Here is a 21,485-nt window from a genome sequence, read left to right as displayed (position 1 = left end):
TATCCAATATTTGGATGTGAATTGTACATACCTCTTGCACTTCAGGGCTATAGACTCTGGCACTCCTGGTGGCAGTAATCCAACAGTTATAACCTGTATCTCCAACCCTTCATGGATCTCTTGACTTAGAAGAAATGGTCTTTAGTATAAATTCTCAGAAACATATGTGCATCACATTTAAGCCTGATAAAAATGGATTGCTTGACCTATCAAAACAAAAAAATTTCTGGGAAAAAAATGGCATGGATTTATTGGGTAAAATTGTCATTAAGGCTTTACTTAATTGTTTTTATTATATTATAGCATGCACTAAAAGAAGGTCTTATGTTTATTCCACCCTGGCATTTATAAATAATTGTACTTTCCTATTTTGGGGGGCACATACTTGGCTTAGTAGAGATTATTACAAATTACCTTTTCCCATCTAATTTGAATTTAACATATGATCTACCCAAAACTATAATGATCAACAGCCTATCCTTCAGTGATTAGTAACTAAGGCTGTGGTGATCAAAAGCCTATCCTTTAAATCAATTGATATGAACCTTTAAGTAGTAAATTGCAACCCTCACCTACTTGTATATGACTATTCACTGGTGAACTTTCTGCCAAATGGAAGTGCATGTTCCATGTTCTTTTAATATAATATTCCCACCTGCTAGGAAGCTCTGTGCCCATTTGGACGTAAAGCCTCTCTTAAACTTCCCGTTGATATTTTCCCTAAAGATCCACTCACTCAAAGGCAGTTCCTTCCTTCCTTCCTTCCTTCCTTCCTCCTTCCTTCCTTCCTTCCTTCCTTCCTTCCTTCCTTCCTTCCTTCCTTCCTTCCTTCCTTCCTTCCTTCCTTCCTTCTCTCTCTCTCCCCTTTCTTTTTCCCTTTCTTTCCTTTTATTAATTATATACAATTAATTTACATACTTGTTTGATTTTTCACAATATGAGATTTCTAACTTCAGGTGTGATCACCGTAGTTTTCCCACCACCAAAGTGCCCACAGTAGTTTCTTTCTTTATAAAAATTCAACTTTTATTAATGTGAATATGCTATTTTTTTTACCTTTTCTGTGTCAGGCTATGCTTTCAAATTATAATATGCACTCATCTATAAATTTCTTGCCATCACATGCTCAAGTTCCAGATATTACTTTACCTATTATTATTTTTAAATGCAGTATCTAAATTTCAACAGATTAGGAAGAATTTTCCAGATTGGAATAAACTGGAAATATAATTTACATTATTTTTAATATATCAACCCCAACACAACATTAGCTCATTACATATGCATTATAACTTCTGTGAAAGGTTCTCAAGCTAGGTAAATCCATAAGTGTTTAATTTTGAATATGGATACAAATGTTCACATATAGGTCTAGATCCTTTCTGTTTTCCTAAATTCTACAGAGCATTTAAAAAATATGGATCATCAAGATTAAAATTAAATTGAAATAAGAATCATGCAATCATAATAAAATGCTAATATATTCACACAATTTCATCAATTGTCCATACAGTTTGAGGCATCACTCTGGGCAGTCACTCAGTGCTACATTTCTTTGTCAACTGTATTACCTTCCACTAGAACTCCTGAAGAGATCACACACCTGGATACATTTCATAACTGGAGAAACCCAAGATTCTGGTGGGTTTTCATTCTATGTGTGGTATGGTGGGCATTAAAAAGTTCCTTGTGAACCACTGGGAGAGCAGATCTGAAGAATCTAGAGGGCTGCATGTCTTTTAAAGTCATTATGAAAAACTGATATGCAAATTATTTGCAGTAGTGCCTGTCCTGGGCTTCAAGATAGAGGGTCTTGAGGAGTATATCTATGTATCCCCAAGGCAGCACCTCTACTTCACCAAATCTCAGTGTTCTTATGTGTGAAAGAAGGCAAGAATATAAAGACAATCACACCGGTATGAGAGATAAGGGACACATTTAGGAAGCTTGGGTCATGTTCTCTTCCTTTTAAGCTAGAACTAAGTGCAAGTTTTTCATTTAGCCCCTCTGTATATTCAGATTATTTAAAAACATGGGGAACAAAAGAGCAGTAAAAGCAGGATAACAAAAAAGCAGAATATAAACAAATATTTTGTAGAAGACTGTCTGAACTGTTTTATTCAGTAGCAAGATTATTTGAGATTTGTAATAAATATTCTAGGTAATTTGAAGAAATAGTGAATTAGGGAAGTGGCTCCTTAATGTAATTGAAGAGATGTGATGGGGAAGTTATTTCTCTGTTTGAAATTGCACCAGGAATTTTCAGCCCAGGAGTTTCATACAGCTCTGCCTCTCTTTCTTTATATTCCACCTGTATAACTCTTGTTTAGATCATTTATGGAGAATCTTATAAAGAGAGTTTATTCTTTTCTAGACACTACTGGGAAATGCTATGGAAACTCAGTCATTTTCTTATTCACCAAATATTTTAAGTGTCATTAGGATGAGGCATTCTTAGGTCTGATGAAATATCAAAAATTTATTTCTCCTTTGAGCGCCCTGAACAATTTCAAAAGAACTGGATTTTCATTATGACTAGTTAGAGAGGAACATGCAGAGCTGATGCAAGTATCAAGGAGTTCTAAGATAATTCACTGAATAGTTTAATCAAGCAGTTTACACTTTTTAGACAAAACCTCAAACTATGAACTCCAGACATTTACTTTTCTAAAAGTCTTAAAATGACTGATTTATTTTTCCTATAGCTTACCTTATTAACTTCATTATCTCACATTCCTCATATATTTCCTCATGGAAGCTATCTAAACATCACATATTAATAACATTTTACACTAATCTCAGTATTCATAAAGGAATGGAAGGCACATGATTGATATAGAAACTCATCTAAACGTACAATTCTATCCTAAACTCTTCCAATTGAATAAGATCTATTTTGTCACTTACTTAGTGTTGAATCCTCTCCAGATAGTCACTTAAAGTGTCTTGTTCAAAGGTGGAGATGGTCATATAATATTTAGTAAAACAAAACTCATCAGTAAACTACAGGAGCTTAATGAAACTTAAAAATGGAGGATGAACAGAGAATTTTCAGGAAGTAAATGGTTCTCTGTTATTAAAAGAGAATATGATTAAATTTAGTGGATTTAATTTCTCTTCCAGTTTATGTTGAGAGAGAAAAACTTGTACAGTGATTGACAGTCAAGTCTATCCACAATTGAAAAGCTTTCAAGTTCTGACCGTCCATGTGTCCAGGTCACTTCATAGCCTGAAACACAGCACACGTATATTTTTAATTTAGACTTATAAACTTGAACTTACTGATAGAGGCTTAGGAACTCATGATGGAATTAGCACAAAAAGATGCATGCCACAAGTCATTAAGCTGCATGTTTTGCAATATAAATCTACAGAAGGATATACAACTTTAAGTATGGAAAAGTAAAAAGGTGAGGAGAAAAATCCAAACCATTAAAACTTTCTGAATTTCCTCGGTATGTTCTGAATTGGGTTCCCCGATGTGACAGGTAGCACCAGATTGAGAAGAGACAGAAGTTTAAATAGTTTCCTGAGAAAGATATGAAGTGATTTGCTTTGTGAAAGAACAAGCCTCTTCCCTGCGGATCTCATCAGATTTTAATGATATAGATTTGTCACAGCTAATGAGTAGTGTATTCATAGGGTGGAAGAGATCCATCCCTAAAATCACATGGGCTTTGAGAAAAGTATTTCAGCACCGGACTCCAAAACACTAGCCTCTTATTTCCTGAGGATTTCATCATAAATTTTCTCCAGCAGCTATTCCTCTGAGAAAAATATGTAAACTAATATGTAAAGTCATGTAAAGACATAAAAATACCAAAATTTCTGTAATATATTTTAACATTTTATTGGTAGTCTAGAAATAATTATTGCATCAAAAAGATAAGCATCATGGGGTAAATATTAAAAAGTTCAAAATGTGACAAGTGACCATAAAACCCAAAAAGAGTCACCAAAAGCAGAGTATGTTGTTGGGTTGGGGAGAAAGCTAATCTTCTTCTAGCTTTCTAGATCTGTATGGCTGGAAAACAAATTGATACAAGATTAGCAAGAGGAATGGAAAACTAATTATTGCCAAAGAGACCAGGCCCACTACACAGAATAATGGAAACTTTCTTTGGGTCACTCAAGATAGTTGTAGAAAGTGTGCAATACATTTAGAGGGGGAAGACTTTTGAAATTTTAAGAAAAAGGAATTTTTCAGGGTTTACTGACATAGGCATAGAAAAGAAACTTCCTTTGCCTTAGTCTTGGGTGATCAACCTCCACGACCAACACAGTCTATTTATTTCCTGTTTTTAGAAAGATAGATAATGACGGCAAAAAATCCTCACATATTTTTAGGTCTTCTTTATCAATTTCTTTTTTTTTTTTAAACCTTAAACCATTGACTTTCATTTATTTATTTTTTAAGATTTATTTATTTATTTATACAAGCTCTGGGTACAGTCAGAATCACAGGAGGGTGAGAGAATTCACCAGAGCTACAGCAGGGAACAGAACAGGCAGACTGATGAAGTACACTGCTGAGGGGAGCAGCAGGCACACCAGGAGAGGTCTGTGTGCCATGTGGGACCCTCGCCGGTGGCCGGGGATCGAACTGGCGCTGCAGAGGCTGCGGGCAGCTTTGCAGCTCAGCGCTCAACCGCTGCGCCACCAGGGAGGTCAATCAATTTCTTTTAATTCCAAATAATCAACATGTCATTTGGGGAAACCTGGTTGAAACCAACAAAATAGATGATAATTAAAGGAAAGATCTTCCCAAGACTTGTCACTTGGATTATTTCAACTTGAAGGCAACAAAGACACACCAGCCTCCTCATCAGAAAAATTTATCATTTCCTTAGCTACCTAGAGGAATGAAAGTTGGGGGTAATACCCAGAATTAGGAATTTTATTTGTCATAAACTTTCTCTTAGAGAAACCTATCTACATGGCAAGACAAACTTGTTATTATAGAGCATGTGTTTTGTTTTTTTTTTGTTGTTGTTTTGTTGTTGTTTGGTCAAGTGAGTCACACTTAGCTCATGTCAGCCCCCCTTCTTAAAGCCCCAAGTCCTTACCCCACTCCTTAACTTGGGATATACACCCTCATTTTATCCCATTTACTTTGGAATTTACATCCATGTGGAGTCTCTTTAAATATATAATGATTTTTTTTTTTTTTACTCTCTCCTGCAAAGCAATCTGATAATAAGTTAATGTCTTAATCAGCATGACACCATGACATAGAGGGCAGGGGGAAATTTCCTCTCTCCCTACATTACCCCATTATCTTTACAATATTACAAGTGCACTGTGTGTGTGTATTTACAAACAATTTGACAATTTTTATTGCTCACAAGTTATGTCATGATAAGAGGTGTCCGTGATGTGAACTAACTGTCCAAATGTAAGGTAATAGTCACTGTTCAGAGTATTCTACTATATGTATATGCTCAACTTTATAAAGTGGATCATCGGTACATGATATTTTAAATATGGCTTTAAGTCATCATGTGATAATGACCATCTATACAAAGATATTGGTATACTTAATGTTGAGTGTAACTCTTGGAGCATTCTTTAATAATTTTCTCTTCAATCAGAACTAATTAGTGAATTACTGTAAATATTTCTACAATGTTGATTTCATGTTTAAGTTGTATTATCAGTGTATTTTCTTACTCTATGATATTTCCCACTTCATTGATCTAATTGTTCTGTTTAAAATATAAATAGATAAACATGAATACATACATTTAAACCTCATGAATTGTACTTAGGATCACTAAATTTAGGGCCTCCCTGGTGGTGCAAGGGGTTAAGCACGACATTGCCTCTGCAGCGTGAAATCAATCCCTGGTTGGCCAGGGAGAAACCCACATGGCCCAGCAAAGCTTGCCTGTCTTGCCACACACTGCTCCCCTCAGCAGTGTATTTCAGTCAGTCTGCATGTTCTGCTCCCCACTCTGTCTCTGAATCCTCTGACCCCCTATACCTCTGGCCTACACCACAGTTCTTTTATACAAAAATAAAATAAATCTTTAAAAAATCACTAAATTTAAAACATTGTTTTCTTCTACTGAAGTTTAGTATCTTGCTGTGTTGGTATTTTTCTCTGGTATTTTTCTCTTTTCCAACTTGTGCATTTCAATTGCCTTATTGATTTGGAATTTTATGTTGCTTATTTTGCTTGTTTGTTGCAATTTAACACACTGTTAGAATTATTAGTTATGAGTATCTGTTTATGTGTGACCCAAGAGTCATACAGTAGTATGTTGTTCAGTAGCCACATATTAGATGTTTCCCCTCCTTTATTTTTGTGGCTGATTGCTAGTTTAATTATTTTATGGTCAGAGAAGATACTTGGTATGAGTTCAATCTTCATGAATTTGTTGATACTTGTCCTGTGACTCAATGTGTTCCATATGCCCCACGTGTCCCTAGAAGAATGTGTATTCAGGGCCTCCCCTGTGGTGCAGCGGTTGAGTGCTGGGTTGTGAAGCTCTGCAGCGCTGGTTCGATTCCCTGCTGCCTGGCGAGGGTCCCACATGGCGCGCAGACCTCTCCTGCCTCGCCTGTTGCTCCCCTCAGCAGTGTACTTCGTCACTCTGCCTGTTCTGCTCCCTGCTCTGGCTCTGGTGAATTCTCTCACCCTCCTGCGCTTCTGACTTGAAGCAGAGTATTAAAGTTCTCTGTCATCTATGTGTTTTCCCAAGTGTCTGTTTCAGATTTCTTAATAATCACCTATATGTTTTGATCTTCACTTGGTGCATACATATTGACGTTATATCTTCTTGATGTTTTGATACTTTAATTATTATATAGTATCAATCCCTATCTCTTGTTATCTTTATTAGCTGGAAATCTTTTTTATCTGATATCCATATGACTATCTCTGCTTTCCTTTGGGTCTCATTTGCTTTTAGGATAATTTTCCAATATTTTACTGTGAGACTATGTATATGTCTTTAGCACTGGTGTATTTCATTGAGACAGAAGAAACTGAGATTGTTTATCATCCAACCAGATACACTAGAAGTTTTAATTGTTTAAGATTTATTTTTATTTATTTTATGTGTACAAAAACGGGGTATAGGCCAGAGGTACAGGGTGAGGGGTGAGAGGATTCACCAGAGACAGAGTGGGGAGCAGAACAGGCGGATCTACTGAAATACACTGCTGAGGGGAACAGTAGGTGAGACAGAATAGGTCTGCTGGACCAAGTAGCTCAGCTTCCTGGCCTGGGATTGAACTCATGCCTCAGTGGCTGGGGATAGTTTGATAGCGCTGAGTCTTTAACCCCTGTGCCAGCACGGAGGGCCTGTGCTGGAACTTTTAATGATGGATTCAGTCTATTTACATTTACAGTGAGTATTGATATATGAAGTTTTGTTACTGACATTTATCCTTAATTTTAGTTTCTATTTCTTTTCAATTCTTTTTGGATCATCTGCACCACAGTTTGAAGATTTCTTTCTTTCTTTCTTTCTCTCTTTCTTTCTTTCTTTCTTTCTTTCTCTCTCTCTCTCTCTCTCTCTCTCTCTCTCTCTCTCTCTCTCTCTCTCTCTCTCTCTCTCTCTCTCTCTCTTTCTTTCTTTCTTTCTTTCTTTCTTTCTTTCTTTCTTTCTTTCTTTCTTTCTTTCTTTCTTTCTTTCTTTCTTTCTTTCTTTCTTTCTTTCTTTCTTTCTTTCTTTCTTTCTTTTCTTTCTTTCAGCACTGGGTACAGTCAGAATTGTGGGAGGGTGAGAGAATTCACCAGAGCAGACCAGGCAGACTGAGGAAATACATTGCTGAGGGGAGTAGTGGGCGCAGCAGGAGAGGTCTGCAGGCCATGTGGGACCCTCACCGGTGGCTGGGGTTTGAAACAGTGCTGCAGACACTGTGGGCAGCTTCGCAGCCCAGTGCTCAACCTCTGCGCCTCTGGGGAGGCCCTGCACCACAGTTTGGATAGAGCTCCTTTCAGCATTTTTTTTTAAGACTCATTTTATTTATGCACTCAAGAACTGGGGTACGGCCAGAAGTGTGGGTGTGAGAAAGTTCACCAGATAGAGTGGGATAAAGAACAGGCAGATCTACTGAAATCCACTGCTGAGAGGAGTAGCGGGCAAGACAGGAGAGGTCTGTTGTGCCATGTGTGTAGATTCCTGGCTGGCCTGAGATTGAACATGTGCTGCAGTGGCTGCCAATTGCTTGATAGCAGTGTCTTTAACTCCTGTGCCACCAGGGAGGTCCACCTGTCAGCATTTTTGGAGGAGGGTTCTGGTGTTTGAAACTCCTGTTTGTTGAGAATTTCTTTATTTCTATCTCATATCTGAAAGAGAATATATTTTTTTAAGATTTATTTATTTATTTATACAAGCAGTGGGTACTGTCAGAAGCGTGGGAGGGTGAGAGAATTCACCAGAGCCAGAACGGGGAAAAGAACAGGCAGACTGACGAAATACACTGCTGAGGGGAGCAGCAGGCGAGACAGGAGAGGTCTGCTGTGCCATGTGGGACCCTCACCGGCGACCGGGGATCGAAGTGGCGCTGCAGAGGCTGCAGGCAGCTTCGCAGCCTAGTGCTCAACTGCTACACCACAAGGGGAGGCCCAGGATACCAATTATTCTTATAATGCCTTTCCTTACAAATTTGGATAATTCTTGAAGTGATCATTTTTTTCACTTTGTAGTTCTTTTTCTTCTTCTCCTGAATTCTTCGCACATTTTCACCTTCAAAATCACTGATTCAATATTCCAGATGACCAATTCTATTTCCATAGTTTTTGCCAGAATTTTGTCTTTTTTATTGATGTTTTACATATTGTAACTTCATTATTTTAATATTAAATTTTCATTAAGACAAAAACAGAAATACAGAGCAATGAACTAAAATGAAAAATTGCTACACCCACCACCCCACCCCACAACACACACACATTTGGACAGTTCATCTATTACAAAGAGGCCAAGACCACACAAGAAAGGAAAGCAAGCCTCTTCAATAAATGATTTTGGGAAAACTGAACAACTACAAATAAAACAAAAATAACATAAAACAAGATCATTATTTAACTACAGACACAAAAACAATTCTAAATTGAATAAAAATTTGGATATAAGACCTGAAGCCATAAATTCCATAGAAGAAAACACAGGCAAAACATTCCATGACGCTGGATTCAGTGATGTCTTCAGGGGTGCAACTACAAGAACAGGAATAAATCAAAGTAAAGAAATGTGTTCAACATTAAACTAAGTTTATGCACAAGAAATATATATATATATAATATATATATATTTAATTATATATATATATATATACACATAATTAAAATGAAATGAAATGATCCCCTGCCCAAATGATCTCCTGCCCACTAGAACTCTCTGGAGCCCCCTACTCTCCATGCCCTTAAGCACTGTGGAGTCCAATCCTCCAGCAGCTTGCATTTGCCCCAAATATGATTCCATTTGCCCTGCTTCCCCTTTGCCCTCTATGGCACTCACCTTTACCTCTAGTCACTCCTCTACCCCCAGAAAATCAAGCACTCTCCTGAGTTGTGAAGCAGCGAGGTTAGAAGACAGGAAGATGAAGGGAGCAATGCTGCCAATTTTGAGACCGATGCATAAGTGAACAAGACAATAACTGAATAAACATACCCTGATAATGCCAGTTATACTGTACATGTCGAATCTGTGGTTATGATCAGAAGTAACTCCATTGGAAGATGGTTCCCACAGGATAGTCATGTGCTCAGCTGCATGGAGATCTGTAAGGTCATGCACCCCACAGGCAATCGGTAAAGTGACTTTTTCATTGATGCCAAATGACAGAAAGATATACTGGTGGTATTGGAGTGCTATATAAGAAAAAAATGCTGTTACTATTGTTATTACTAATTTTACATCTTGTTCATTTTTATACAATGTTTGATTTGTCTTCTCAGGTACTGTCCCCATAAAATTACCACCACCAACACTCATAAGCCAAAAAATAATTGAATAAATAAACAAATAGGGGCCTCCCCGGTGGCGCAGCGGTTGAGCGCTGGGTTGCGAAACTGCGCGCGGCCTCTGCGGCGCCGGTTCGATCCCCGGCTGCTCCCCGGCCACCGGAGGTGGGTCCCACATGGCGTGCAGACCTCTCCTGCCGCCCGCTGCTCCCCTCAGCAGTGTACCTCGGTCCTTCTGCCTGCTCTGCACCCCGCTCTGGCTCTGGTGAATTCTCTCACCCTCCCGCACTTCTGACTGTACCCAGTGCATGTATAAACAAACAAAACCAGCAAAACAAATAAATAAAGCATGCCTCTATAAAAAAAAAAGAGCATATTCTATAAAAAAAATAAATAAACAAATAAATAAATAAATAAATAACTGTTGGTGGGGGGCAAAGACAGTCTACACCAAAGACAACCCAACATTTCATCATTGAAAGGTTGATAATAGTAAGTTTGGACTGATTTTCCAAAGCCCTGCTGTTGCTGGAGCATTTGAAAGGGAATTGAGGGTGGCATGGAAGACCATATAGAAGGCTCTACAATATCCCCTTCCATCATCTGTAATGAAGCTTGGTTATGATGATGTTTTACAACAGCTAGCCACTTCTTCTAAATCTTCTCAGAGGCATGAACAACCTACTCAGGCAATCTTTTCTCTCATATCCTGCAAGCTCTGGAGGATTTATATATACCCTGGGCTACCTCTACAATCAGTATACCATTGAAATAACAATGACAATGCTCTACCAGCAGCTTCCCCAATGACACTGAGGAGATTGTATGCATCAGCCCCACAGAGATTTAGACAACTGGCTATAAGGGTTACCAGCATGTGTAGAAAGGCAGATACCTGGACATGTCAGTGGATGCAGATTCCAACATATACTTTTCCATAAGTATGGTCCCCAGCAGGAATACAACTACTCCTGTCTGATGGAGTTATCCATACTCCTGTCCGGACTCCTCAGACTTTGGTTTGGGCAAGGGAATTTGTGGGAATGGCCTGATCCATACAGAGTCACACTGGGGCAAGCCCCAGAGGTGGAGGTACAGCAGTGCTCCCAGTGAGAAAACTGCAGAGTCATGTTCAAGTACAAGGAAAATCAGAGGGACCACCATCAGGACACACCGGACCCCATGTGAACTTGCAACCCCTGAGTGAGCTGTATGTGGTGAGTGGAGAGTGTGCTCTATAATTGTATATCAGATCCCAGGGACACTATACAGACCCATGCACCTGAGATTCTAGCAACAAGAAAATTTTCTTTTTCTTAAACTCACCTGCATTATTAACATTCTGTAATTGAAGGAGGATGCTAGAAAATGGGTATAGGCAGTCAGTCAGGAGTAGAGTAGCCCACATTCCCAAATCCACTTATCAAGATGATTGAGAAGCACACCTTTAGAACCAGGATGGAAACTTCCACCAAACCCTAAGCCCAGGTACCCTAGGTTAATTTATCAATCTGAGAGGAGAACAATCCCAGACCAGGAGGGTACCCCCCAACCCCCACCAACCCAGTAAAGGGTGGAATATCCAGATCACCAAAACAATAACACAATGTTAAAACAATGAGTCAAAGCTAGTTTTGGTAAGGTAAGCCAGGTAACATGGGCAAACTCAGAGAACCTAGGTAGCCTATGAAACCCCACAAGCTCAATGGACCTCAGTAGCCCGGAAGACCCTGTGGGCCCAGCAAATCAGCAAGAGGCATGACTCAGAGACACCCAACAATCAAGCCCCTACTCCTTGCCCACTATACCTATATACACCTGCTTCTCATCCCTGCAGTGGCTACCCACTTGGAACTCCTCTCTGATCAGAGAACTCTCCTGCCCTGTCAATAAATCTCTTGCTTTTCTGAAACTTTGGTCTCAAAGTTGAATTCTTTCCTCACTGAAGGCAAGAACTGAGAAAGAGTTTACCTGGGGTCCTGGGACTCTGAGCCTGCTCCCAAAAACCCTGATTCATACTCAAGTTCACTTTCTTACACATGTAGTTGATTTCCAGTCTTTCCTCCCCACCTCTCCAGTTCTAAGGTGCCAGCATTGGAACTTCTGATTGTTAATGGGTTTTACAGTTGGTTTTGCCAAGTATGTGGAAGACTTTCTTTCCCTTGGGTTCAGGTTGCCTGTTGCTAATGAAAAATGAGTTCCTGCAGACATGTGATATCAGAATGATGAAACCCTATCAGAAGTATTTTAACCTGCTGCTAATTATTATGTCTAAAAGGTGAGCTGTTTCACTTCTATCACAAAACAGGATCACTTTAAATTTTATAAAACCAAATTTCTCATGTAAGCTGCAGTTTCTATTTTGAACCCATCATAATTTTCTGCCCCCCTACTTGTCAGTTATTCACTGATCCAGAATATTCACCAGAAAATGAGAATTTAGCCTCTAGGCTTCAGATTAACTTGGGAGAATCAGGAAAATTCCTTAAACTGCATTGTATCTTCTTGAACCAGGACTAGAAAAGGGATTTAAAGTTTCTCCAGTTACTCCTAAAGTACAACTTCTTAAAAGGTTTTAAGAGGCATATCTAAGAATTTAACAATATTAGAAGAAAATACTACTGAAGTAAGAAATTTTACTCATAATTTTTCAAACCAACAAATCTTTTCAAAAAACAAATTAGTGTTCTCCCAGAAGATCCTATTGTAAAACATTAACATTTTGGGAAATCAAATTGCAAGAACTTTACACATGCATGACACAAATATACACACACAAACACACACACTAAGGAAGCGGTTAAAGAGGGGGAGGTCTTCACCAGCACCAGATCCCCTGGCTGGAAAAGGGACTCCCCTGATTCATGGGGGACCATGTCTAATGTCAGTAAAGCTTCCTGGAATTTTGCCAGGGAAATGACACCCTTTACCAGGGAAGCCATTTCCTCATTAGAAGGAAGTCATTGGTGAGTAAAGTCCAACAGAGCAAGATTTCAGAAGGGCTTAGTCCCAGTTCACTACAACTAATTCTAAGGTGTACAGTACAATAGGAAGGTCATGACAAAGGAGGTGTGTCTAATTTCAGTAGTCGACACTAGAAAAGAACATTAATCTTTGTCACATTACAGAGGATTGGGGTATCCAGGCACAGAGTATGGGTTTGTCTATCTGGAGTGCTGATGAGAGCCAGAAGTAGGTAGGACAGAGAAATGGAAGTTGCAAGGAGTAGGAGGAATTCTTTTTCTTTTTTTCTTTTTTCAGATTTATTTATTTATGTATACAAGAACTGGGGTACAGGCCAGAGGTGTGGGGGTGAGAGGATTCACCATATACAGAGCAGGGAACAGAACAGGCAGACTGACTGAATTACACTACTGAGGGGAGCAATGGGTAAGCCAGGAGAGGTCTGCTGCACCCTGTGGGTAGCTCCCTGGCCAGGGATCAAACTTGTGCTGCAGTGGTTGCAGATAGCTTCATAGGTTGCATCTCAACCCTTGCAACACCAGGAAGGCCCAGGAATTCTTTTTCAAAGGGAGATAAGAGGGAAGAGATTAAGTCTGCAAGGGAGGCACTAGATCTAGGGCAGAGAAGCAGGAGGAGGAGGAGATAAAAGAGTCATAGAAGGGAAACGTTCCACCAGGTCAGAAGTAATGAGTGGGGAGATGGAAGACATGGCGAGATTCACAAAGCGTAAGAGCTGAAAGGAAAGTGACCCTTCCTTGACCCACATTCCCAATCTGGAGATTGGGTGGTGAATCAAGGCCAGCACACCAAGTCTGTCACCCGAGATTTAAGAGCAGAGTCACACTAAACACCTTTAAAAGACCCACAAGTGCCTGAAAAAAATGTGAAAAGGACAGGAGGGCAGGTGAGAGGGAGAGAGAAAGAAATGAGCATGGCAGAGTGTGTCCCATGGCTGTCATCATGCAGACCATCCAGAGCCAGACAGAGCACAGAAGAGGAACTTGAAACAGAGAAGGGCTGGCACTTCCTCAGCTGGGAGAAACTAGCCAACCTCACTGGGAGAGAGAGGCGACAGTCAGTGTTTTACTCACTGTAGTGGCTGGATGGCCCAGAGCAAGTTTTCTATGACTAGAGCAGACAGGTAAAGGAGAGTCCTAGAGCCCTCGGTGGCTTTTTCAGGCTTTTATTGGGATTTCACTGGGTATAGAGCAGACAGGGGTGCCGGGGGTCGGGAGGCTGGCAGGCCTCCCAGACCCCAGCGAGTATTCACTCTTCCTGTGCTCTCTGACATTCTCTCGTGTTCTCTGTTTCTCTGCTGGTTCCATTAATCTCTCTTGCTTATTCTCCTTCTGGTTCTGCTCCGTGACACTGCCCTTATAAGCCCTGTCTCAGCCCAGGTGAATCCCACCCTACTCTAGGTGCCCGCCATCAGTCATGCATTCAGGACTACAGGGATCCATCATCAAATCTAATGGCAGGAGGGAAGAAATGCCATCAATTATTTACCCTACACTCACCTTTTCAAGAGTCAATCTGAGAGGAGCCTCCCAAAATGTCATGGTAATGTGGAGTCACAGATTCTCAGGGCCAAGTTCTTATCCTCTGTCCAAGAAGATTAAGGAGATGGAATCGAATAGAAAATCCAGAAATAAAACCACATATTTATGGTCAACTAATCTTTGACAAAGGAGCAAAGACTATGCATGGAGCAAAGAAAGTCTGTTCAATAAATGGTGCTGGGAAAACTGGGTCGCTACATGCAAAAGAATGAAGCTTGACCACTACCTCACACCATACACAAAAATCAACTCAAAATGGATTAAAGAACTAGACATAAGACCTGAAACCATAAAATACATAGAAGGAAATATAGGCGAAATGCTACGTGATTTGCACATCAAAGACATCTTTACAGACACATCACCCAAAGCAGTGATAGTGAAGGTAAAGATAAACAGCTGGGACTACATCAAATTAAAGAGCTTCTGCACAGCAAAAGAGACAATAACCAAAACAAAGAGAAACCCCACCAACTGGGAGAACATTTTTGCACACAACACTAATGATAAAGGACTGATCACAAAAATCTGCAAAGAGCTGATGAGACTCAACAACAACAAAGAAAATAATCCAGTCAATAAATGGGCAGAAGAGCTAAAAAGAAACTTCTCTGAAGAGAAAATGCAAATGGCCAACAGGCATATGAAAAAATGTTCAACATCACTTGTAATCAGGGAAATGCAAATCAAAACTACCATGAGATACCATCTTACACCAGTGAGAATGGCACATATTAAAAAAACTAGCAACAACAAATGTTGGCGAGGTTGTGGAGAAAAAGGAACTCTTCTGCACTGTTGGTGGGAGTGCAAACTGGTCCAGCAACCTTGGAGACCTGTGTGGAGATTTCTGGACCTCCTAAACATAGAGCTTCCATATGATCCAGCAATTCCACTCCTAGGTATTTACCCAAAGGACACAGAAACATCCATTCCAAAGAACACCTGCACCCCTATGTTTACAGCAGCACTATTTACAATAGCTAAGCTTTGGAAACAGCCCAAATGCCCAAAAATAGATGACTGGATCAAGAAGATGTGGTACATATACACTATGGAATATTACTCAGCATTCAAAAAAGATAAACACATGCAGTTTGCAGCAACATGGATGGCGGTGGAAGGGATCATGCTCAGCGAAATAAGCCAAAAAGAAAAAGAAAAATACCGGATGTTCTCACTCATAGCAAGAATCTAGAAAACTTAAATAAGGGACCAGGAAAATGAATAACTATAAGAATGTGAAAATCAAAATCAACAAAAAACTATGAAATAGAGACACTTTTTGGGGGGTGGGGGGTGGGAGGGGAGGGATTGGTGTCAGATTGGGGGGATTGCAATTGTATGGGGAATATAAAAATAAAATATAATATTTAAAAATATATATATATCAACAACAAAAAAAAACGAAAACTAATCAGCTATTATAAATTATGAATCATTGCCTTTTGAGACATGTGAATGGAACTTGAAGTGACTATGCTAAGGGAAACAAGTCAAAAAAGACAACTACTGAATAGTTTCACTCATTTTCGGAATGTAAAGAAACCAAGAAAATAAATGAGCAAAAGAAACAAAAATTAACGTAGACTGTGAAAACTATGGTGGTTGCCAGAGGGGGGGGCTAGGAGAGGGGAGAAGGGTAGAAGGCATGAACTGATGTGGTTGTGGCGCTCGGGCTGGAGCTGGGGCTGTTCATGTGCAAATGTGCATATGTCTAGGTATAAAGCTGAATTCCTGAAATTTTATAGTTATGTATTTACATTTATTTACATAAATGGTAGATCAAATTTACAAATTACATAAATTATACAAACTAAATTACAAAAAAAAAAAAAAAAAGGTGATGGACCCTGGGGACTGAGTTTAGAAAGTTTATGCAAGATATGCAAGAGATAAGCTAGCTCCCTGCAGCAACAGGGAGGGAGCCAGTAAAAGTTTTGATTCTAGGAGTATTTATATATATAAAGTCTTGTGAAGATGTGAAAATCTGCTTTGACATTGTTTTTGCATGTATGTTGTTTTTTGGGCTTAGCAATTGTTTTTGTGAGGTTATTTCTGCTCACAACCCCCTCACTCTCCCTCTTTTCATATATATCTGTGCAAGCTGGTGTTTTCTGTCCAGTTATCTTTGTAATTTTTCCTCCTATTGTGCTATATATTTTTATTTGTCCCTCTCAGTTTCTAATGTGTCTGACCAATGTTGTCATTGTTATAAATGTAACGTGTAAATATAAATGTCTTATCAGAAATGAAAAAGAGGGAGACAAAATTTTTCACGTATTTGCACGTCATGCACCTGACAAGGGGCTGCTATTCATGATCTACAAAGAACTCATACAACTCAATAAGAAACCAAATAATCTAATAAAAAAAGGTAAATTAAATTGACATATCTCTGAAGAAAGTGCACAGATGACCAACAGGCACAAGCGAAACCTCACCTGTCTCACCTGCTGCTCATCTCAGCATAACTAAACAGACATAACTAAACAATCAAAAATTAAATTTACTGTATGACCACAGAAATCAATCTGATATGGATGTGTTTAGCAAAGGTGGAAGAGGTCATAATATATTATGGTCAAGGATTGTGGTTGCTTTGGTGGTGGGCATTGTGTGGTAACATACCTCTGAAGAGGTGAGAACCAAATTTATATTTAATTTCTGTATTTGGAATATTACAACAATGATATATCATAGTTGTTTTAGTAAGTATACATTATTTTCTAATCATCCTAATAAAATTCATATTTAATTTCTGGTATTTGGACTGTTAATTTTACTCATTATCAGTCCTCATTCCTTAGCAGAGTTAACAAAAAACTATTAATGTGTGTATGAGTAATAGAGAAGAAAAGAGAATTGGTAGAAAATTTAAAGAAAAACAGCATATTATTAAGAGGAGGGTTACATATATTTAATTATAATAACATCATGACTAGCATATATTACCTTTATAGTTTTTAAAATCTTATGAAAAAATTACATTAACTCAAATTTCACACTAGAGGAAATGAAGCCTCACAAACACATGCATGAGGGACATTGTCTTTAAAATTGGAGTTGAAATTGATGTTCCCAGTTTCAATGTTATTCATCTCCTCCTCTTCTGATTTATTAAGTTTTTTTTGGTACATGTCTGCCTTGTGTGGTTGAAACAGTCCCTCCTATCAACCAGCATGTGGTGATTCCCAGTCTAGCAATATTAAAATAGATTAAGCCCTCCCAATAGAGAGTCTCAGAAAGTATGCCCCTGTTTGAAACCTATAGCTCTACCGAAGGAAGTAGGTTCACTTTTCCATTAATCTAGCCATTCCAACCCACAAGGTTGCAATGCGATTATTCCAATTACTTAAATAATTTTCATCAACCACCAACTTTTTCAGTGTGATGAAAGGCATGGCTGTGTTTACTTCACTCAGCTCTTCCATTGTTTGTCATCAAGAAAGCATAACAAGACCTAGTCAGAATGGTGTCACTGGTGGCAACACAAAGCTTGGCATAGCACCAATCATTGGTGGCCCAAAGAGTCTGGCATATGGTCCAAGATTTTACAATTATGCTTTTGCTTTAGGTTAAACATTTATATCTTCCTATCCCCAGATTTAAAAAAAAAATTATATTTTCTGTCTCTAAGTCTGAAAAAAAAGCTAATATTCCCATTTTGTAATGGTATCCAATGAAAAACCCAGTGTTGCAGAGAAGGAAAAATGTCTTGATCATTATTTCTTTGAAAGAAAAACATTGATAGAAATAACCATACCACCAATAACATCTAAAGAAGTATTCCAGAAGTCCAATAATTGTAATGAATTGGAGAAGAAACTGAAAAGTGATTACTGAATTTGTGAGTTAATCAACCACTTTTTATTTACCTGCCTCTCACTATGTCTTCTAATATTATTTGCCACATAACAAATACAGAGTCATAAAATACTTGTCTAATACAGGATTAGTTTTTCCAATTTTGCAAAATATATAACTCACATTGTTACGGAGCAACCCCGATATAAAACGGGTTGCCTGGCTGTGGGTCCTCACCCGCGCACTTGAAAGGGACTTATTAATACTCCACTACAGGCACACGCAAAAGGTTAATAAAAGGTGTACTTAAAAGGGAAAGGGAATTAAGGAAATGTACAACTCAGGGAGAAAATAGGGAAATAAAGTCTTTAATGCGTCCTACCCGATCCGCCGACCTGGAAACCCAAAGGAACTCTCAGAGCTGGCGGAACTGAGAGCTGGCGGAGAGCCAAAATGGGGGATCTTCTCCAAAGCCCATGTGTCCGGTTTTACCAAACCTGGCTACTTAACCCCACCCTCAGGTCCTAGCCACCTTCCCTTTGGTGGTGATGGGATTTGGAGTTCCCAGTGTCTTTTGGCTTTGGTCTGGAGTGGGGGGTGGAGTCCACAAAGCCTGTAAGGAATTAGCTTTAGGACGTCCTTTTCCCCCTAACAATTTTTCTCAGCTCCAAATTCAGATAAAGGTGGGGTGTTTTCAGTTGCTACTCAAAATAGAGATAATCTAAATGTTGGTCTTTTTCAAGACACTATGGTATTGTTCAAATCTTCAAGCGACCACACACTTACTCTTCATGTAAATGCCACTGATGGCTCCTTTATATAATGCACTCAACATCTCTAACTCATTTATGAGAGTTTGAGTAGTGTATGTAATAAAATCAGACACTTGTGAACATATACATACATGAATTGCATAACAGAGAAGTCCTCATAAGAGAAGAATTGGAGTGCGTGGACACAAAGAAGGAATAAACACCAGTGGTAGTTATGGTATTCTGGCATCATTCATGAATGATTATTATATTACAAGGGTCTCACATTTTTGACAAAAGTACTGCTGATGCACCTTTCAGCATAATTGGTGTTGGAAGTTGTTCCAAGCATTATCCATTTTATCCAAGGAATAAACCCAAGTATCAACATTTATATACCTCTAAACATCTGTAGAGATTTTGACAGTCAGAATTCATCCCGTGTCACACAAGAGGGCCCTGGACATCGTGTCAAAACCTTCTTTAAGGCCCCTGCCACATCTCTGTTTCTCAGGCTGTAGATAAGAGGGTTTAACAAGGGGGTGAGGATGGTATAAAAGGCAGAAAAGACCTTGTCCTTTATTGGCGTGTGGTAGGATTGAGGAAGCATATATGTATACAGGGCAGCCCCATAGAACAATGTCACAACCATCATGTGTGATGAGCAGGTAGTAAAGGCTTTTTTCTTCCCTTCTGCTGACTTCATCTGGTGTACTGTGACAAGAATCCGGGTGTAGGAAGCGATCACTACAGAGAAGGGGATCAACAGCATCATGACACAGCACACATACATCACCATTTCATAGGCAGCTTTGTCTCCACAGGCCAGCCTCAACATAGTGGGTGCCTCACAGAAGAAGTGATTAATCTTGTGGGAAGCACAGAATGGGAGACTCATGGTAATTGGGGTAAGTAGAAAGCTATCTAAAGCACCTCCAAACCAAGAGCTGGCCAAGATCATCCAACAGACCCGTTGGTTCATGAGGATTGGATAGCGGAGAGGATTGCAGACGGCCACATAGCGATCATAGGCCATGAGTCCTAAGAGGAAAAACTCAGCCCCCACAAAGCCCATATAAAGAAAGTACTGGGTTGTACAAGCAGCAAATGAAATGGTTCCCTTGCCGACAAGATAATCGATCAGCATCTTAGGCACAATGGTGGAGATGTACATCATGTCGATGAAGGAAAGGTGACTGAGAAGGAAATACATGGGGGTGTGGAGGTGAGGGTCTATGTGGATCAGGAAGATCATGACTCCATTAACTATCATGGCCATGAAAAATATGGCACAAATGATGGAGAAAAGAAAGCTTGAGACTTTATTGTGAGTGAAGAGCCCTGTGAGGGTGAAATCACTGGAAATGGTCTTATTATCTACATCCATGGTGTTGAGTTGGACCTGGAAGTATATAAAAAGAGGTAGGGGTTAATGAAAACTGTAATATAATAATAATAATTATAATAACAATAATAATATAATATATTCATTTAAAATATATGCAGAAGTATTGTTAAATTGAAATTATATTTATAACTAATAACAAAAATTTGTAAGGGTAAGGACAAGAGATGCATATGCATATGCAAGAGATGTATATGTAAGGGTGGGAGATTTTGCCACTTTTTTCTTGGCTATACATTCTCATTAAGGAGTGGTTCCAAAGTTTAGTTTCATGGCGTGAAGATGCATGAACTTTGGCAATCAATGCATGCTTTAAAGGAGATTAGGAGATTACTTATTATTGTAGAACATCTGAGCCTCTAAAAGAATTCTTAATTTGGAGATTGGACTGCTTATTTGAAATGTATAAGATATTTATTGAATTGGAAATTTTTGCAACAATTTTAAAATTCATCTAGAAATAACCATTAAACTGTAGATACAATTGAAAACGACAATAGAATGAAATGAAATGGATCACCAAATCATTATTCATGTCATCATTGATTATCCTTATTAATTCCTTCTTCATTTGCTGATAGCTCAGTCATTCATGCGCCACCCTTTTTTAAATGGAAAACAACCGGTGTTCTAAGCTCTGGGGATGTGGTTGTAAACAAATGAGGAAATGGCTCATGTGACCTATGGGTCTAGTTATGGACAGGAAAGGGGTAAATAAATGATGTTGGTGGTTCTGGATGATAGTAAGAGCTATGAGGATAAAAGTAATGATGATCTATGGAAAAAAGCATCCATGTGAAGATTTCGCAGAATGAATAGCAATTTTAAGATCTCTAAAGCAAAATGCAGTCTATGCTCAGAACATTCAGACAAAGCATAGAGATTGGTGAGGGCTCTGAAGTGTCAGAGGTCAGATTTTAAGGCATGTGAATCAAGGTAAAGAAGTCATTATTTTCTAAATATTATCAGTAGAATTGAGATACAGTTGTAACAGTTTCACATTTAAACATGTTCATTATATATACATGGAAGTTTGGCCAACCACCATCCAGGTTAGCATGGAGCGGTATGGGCTGCAT

The 21,485-nt window shown here is 38.9% G+C and overlaps 2 protein-coding genes across 2 annotated transcripts in view; both read right to left on the bottom strand.

Annotated features, from left to right (window-relative positions):
* LOC311183408 (olfactory receptor 14C36-like) overlaps positions 1–21,485 on the bottom strand; it is a gene marked incomplete at its 5' end in the record, with an annotated part of 260,205 nt that overhangs the window by 188,359 nt on the left and 50,361 nt on the right.
* Positions 19,429–20,388, bottom strand: OR2T6 (olfactory receptor family 2 subfamily T member 6; the record flags this gene model as incomplete). Its single annotated transcript, XM_084251965.1, has 1 exon — positions 19,429–20,388. The coding sequence occupies one exon, from the start codon at positions 20,386–20,388 to the stop codon at positions 19,429–19,431; it is 960 nt and encodes a 319-aa protein (XP_084108091.1).

The sequence above is a fragment of the Talpa europaea genome (assembly GCF_964194135.1).
Source record: "Talpa europaea genome assembly, chromosome: 13".
Lineage (NCBI taxonomy): Eukaryota > Metazoa > Chordata > Mammalia > Eulipotyphla > Talpidae > Talpa > Talpa europaea.
The sequence above is the reverse complement of the archived record's forward strand: the minus strand, read 5'-3'. Positions and strand labels throughout refer to the sequence as shown.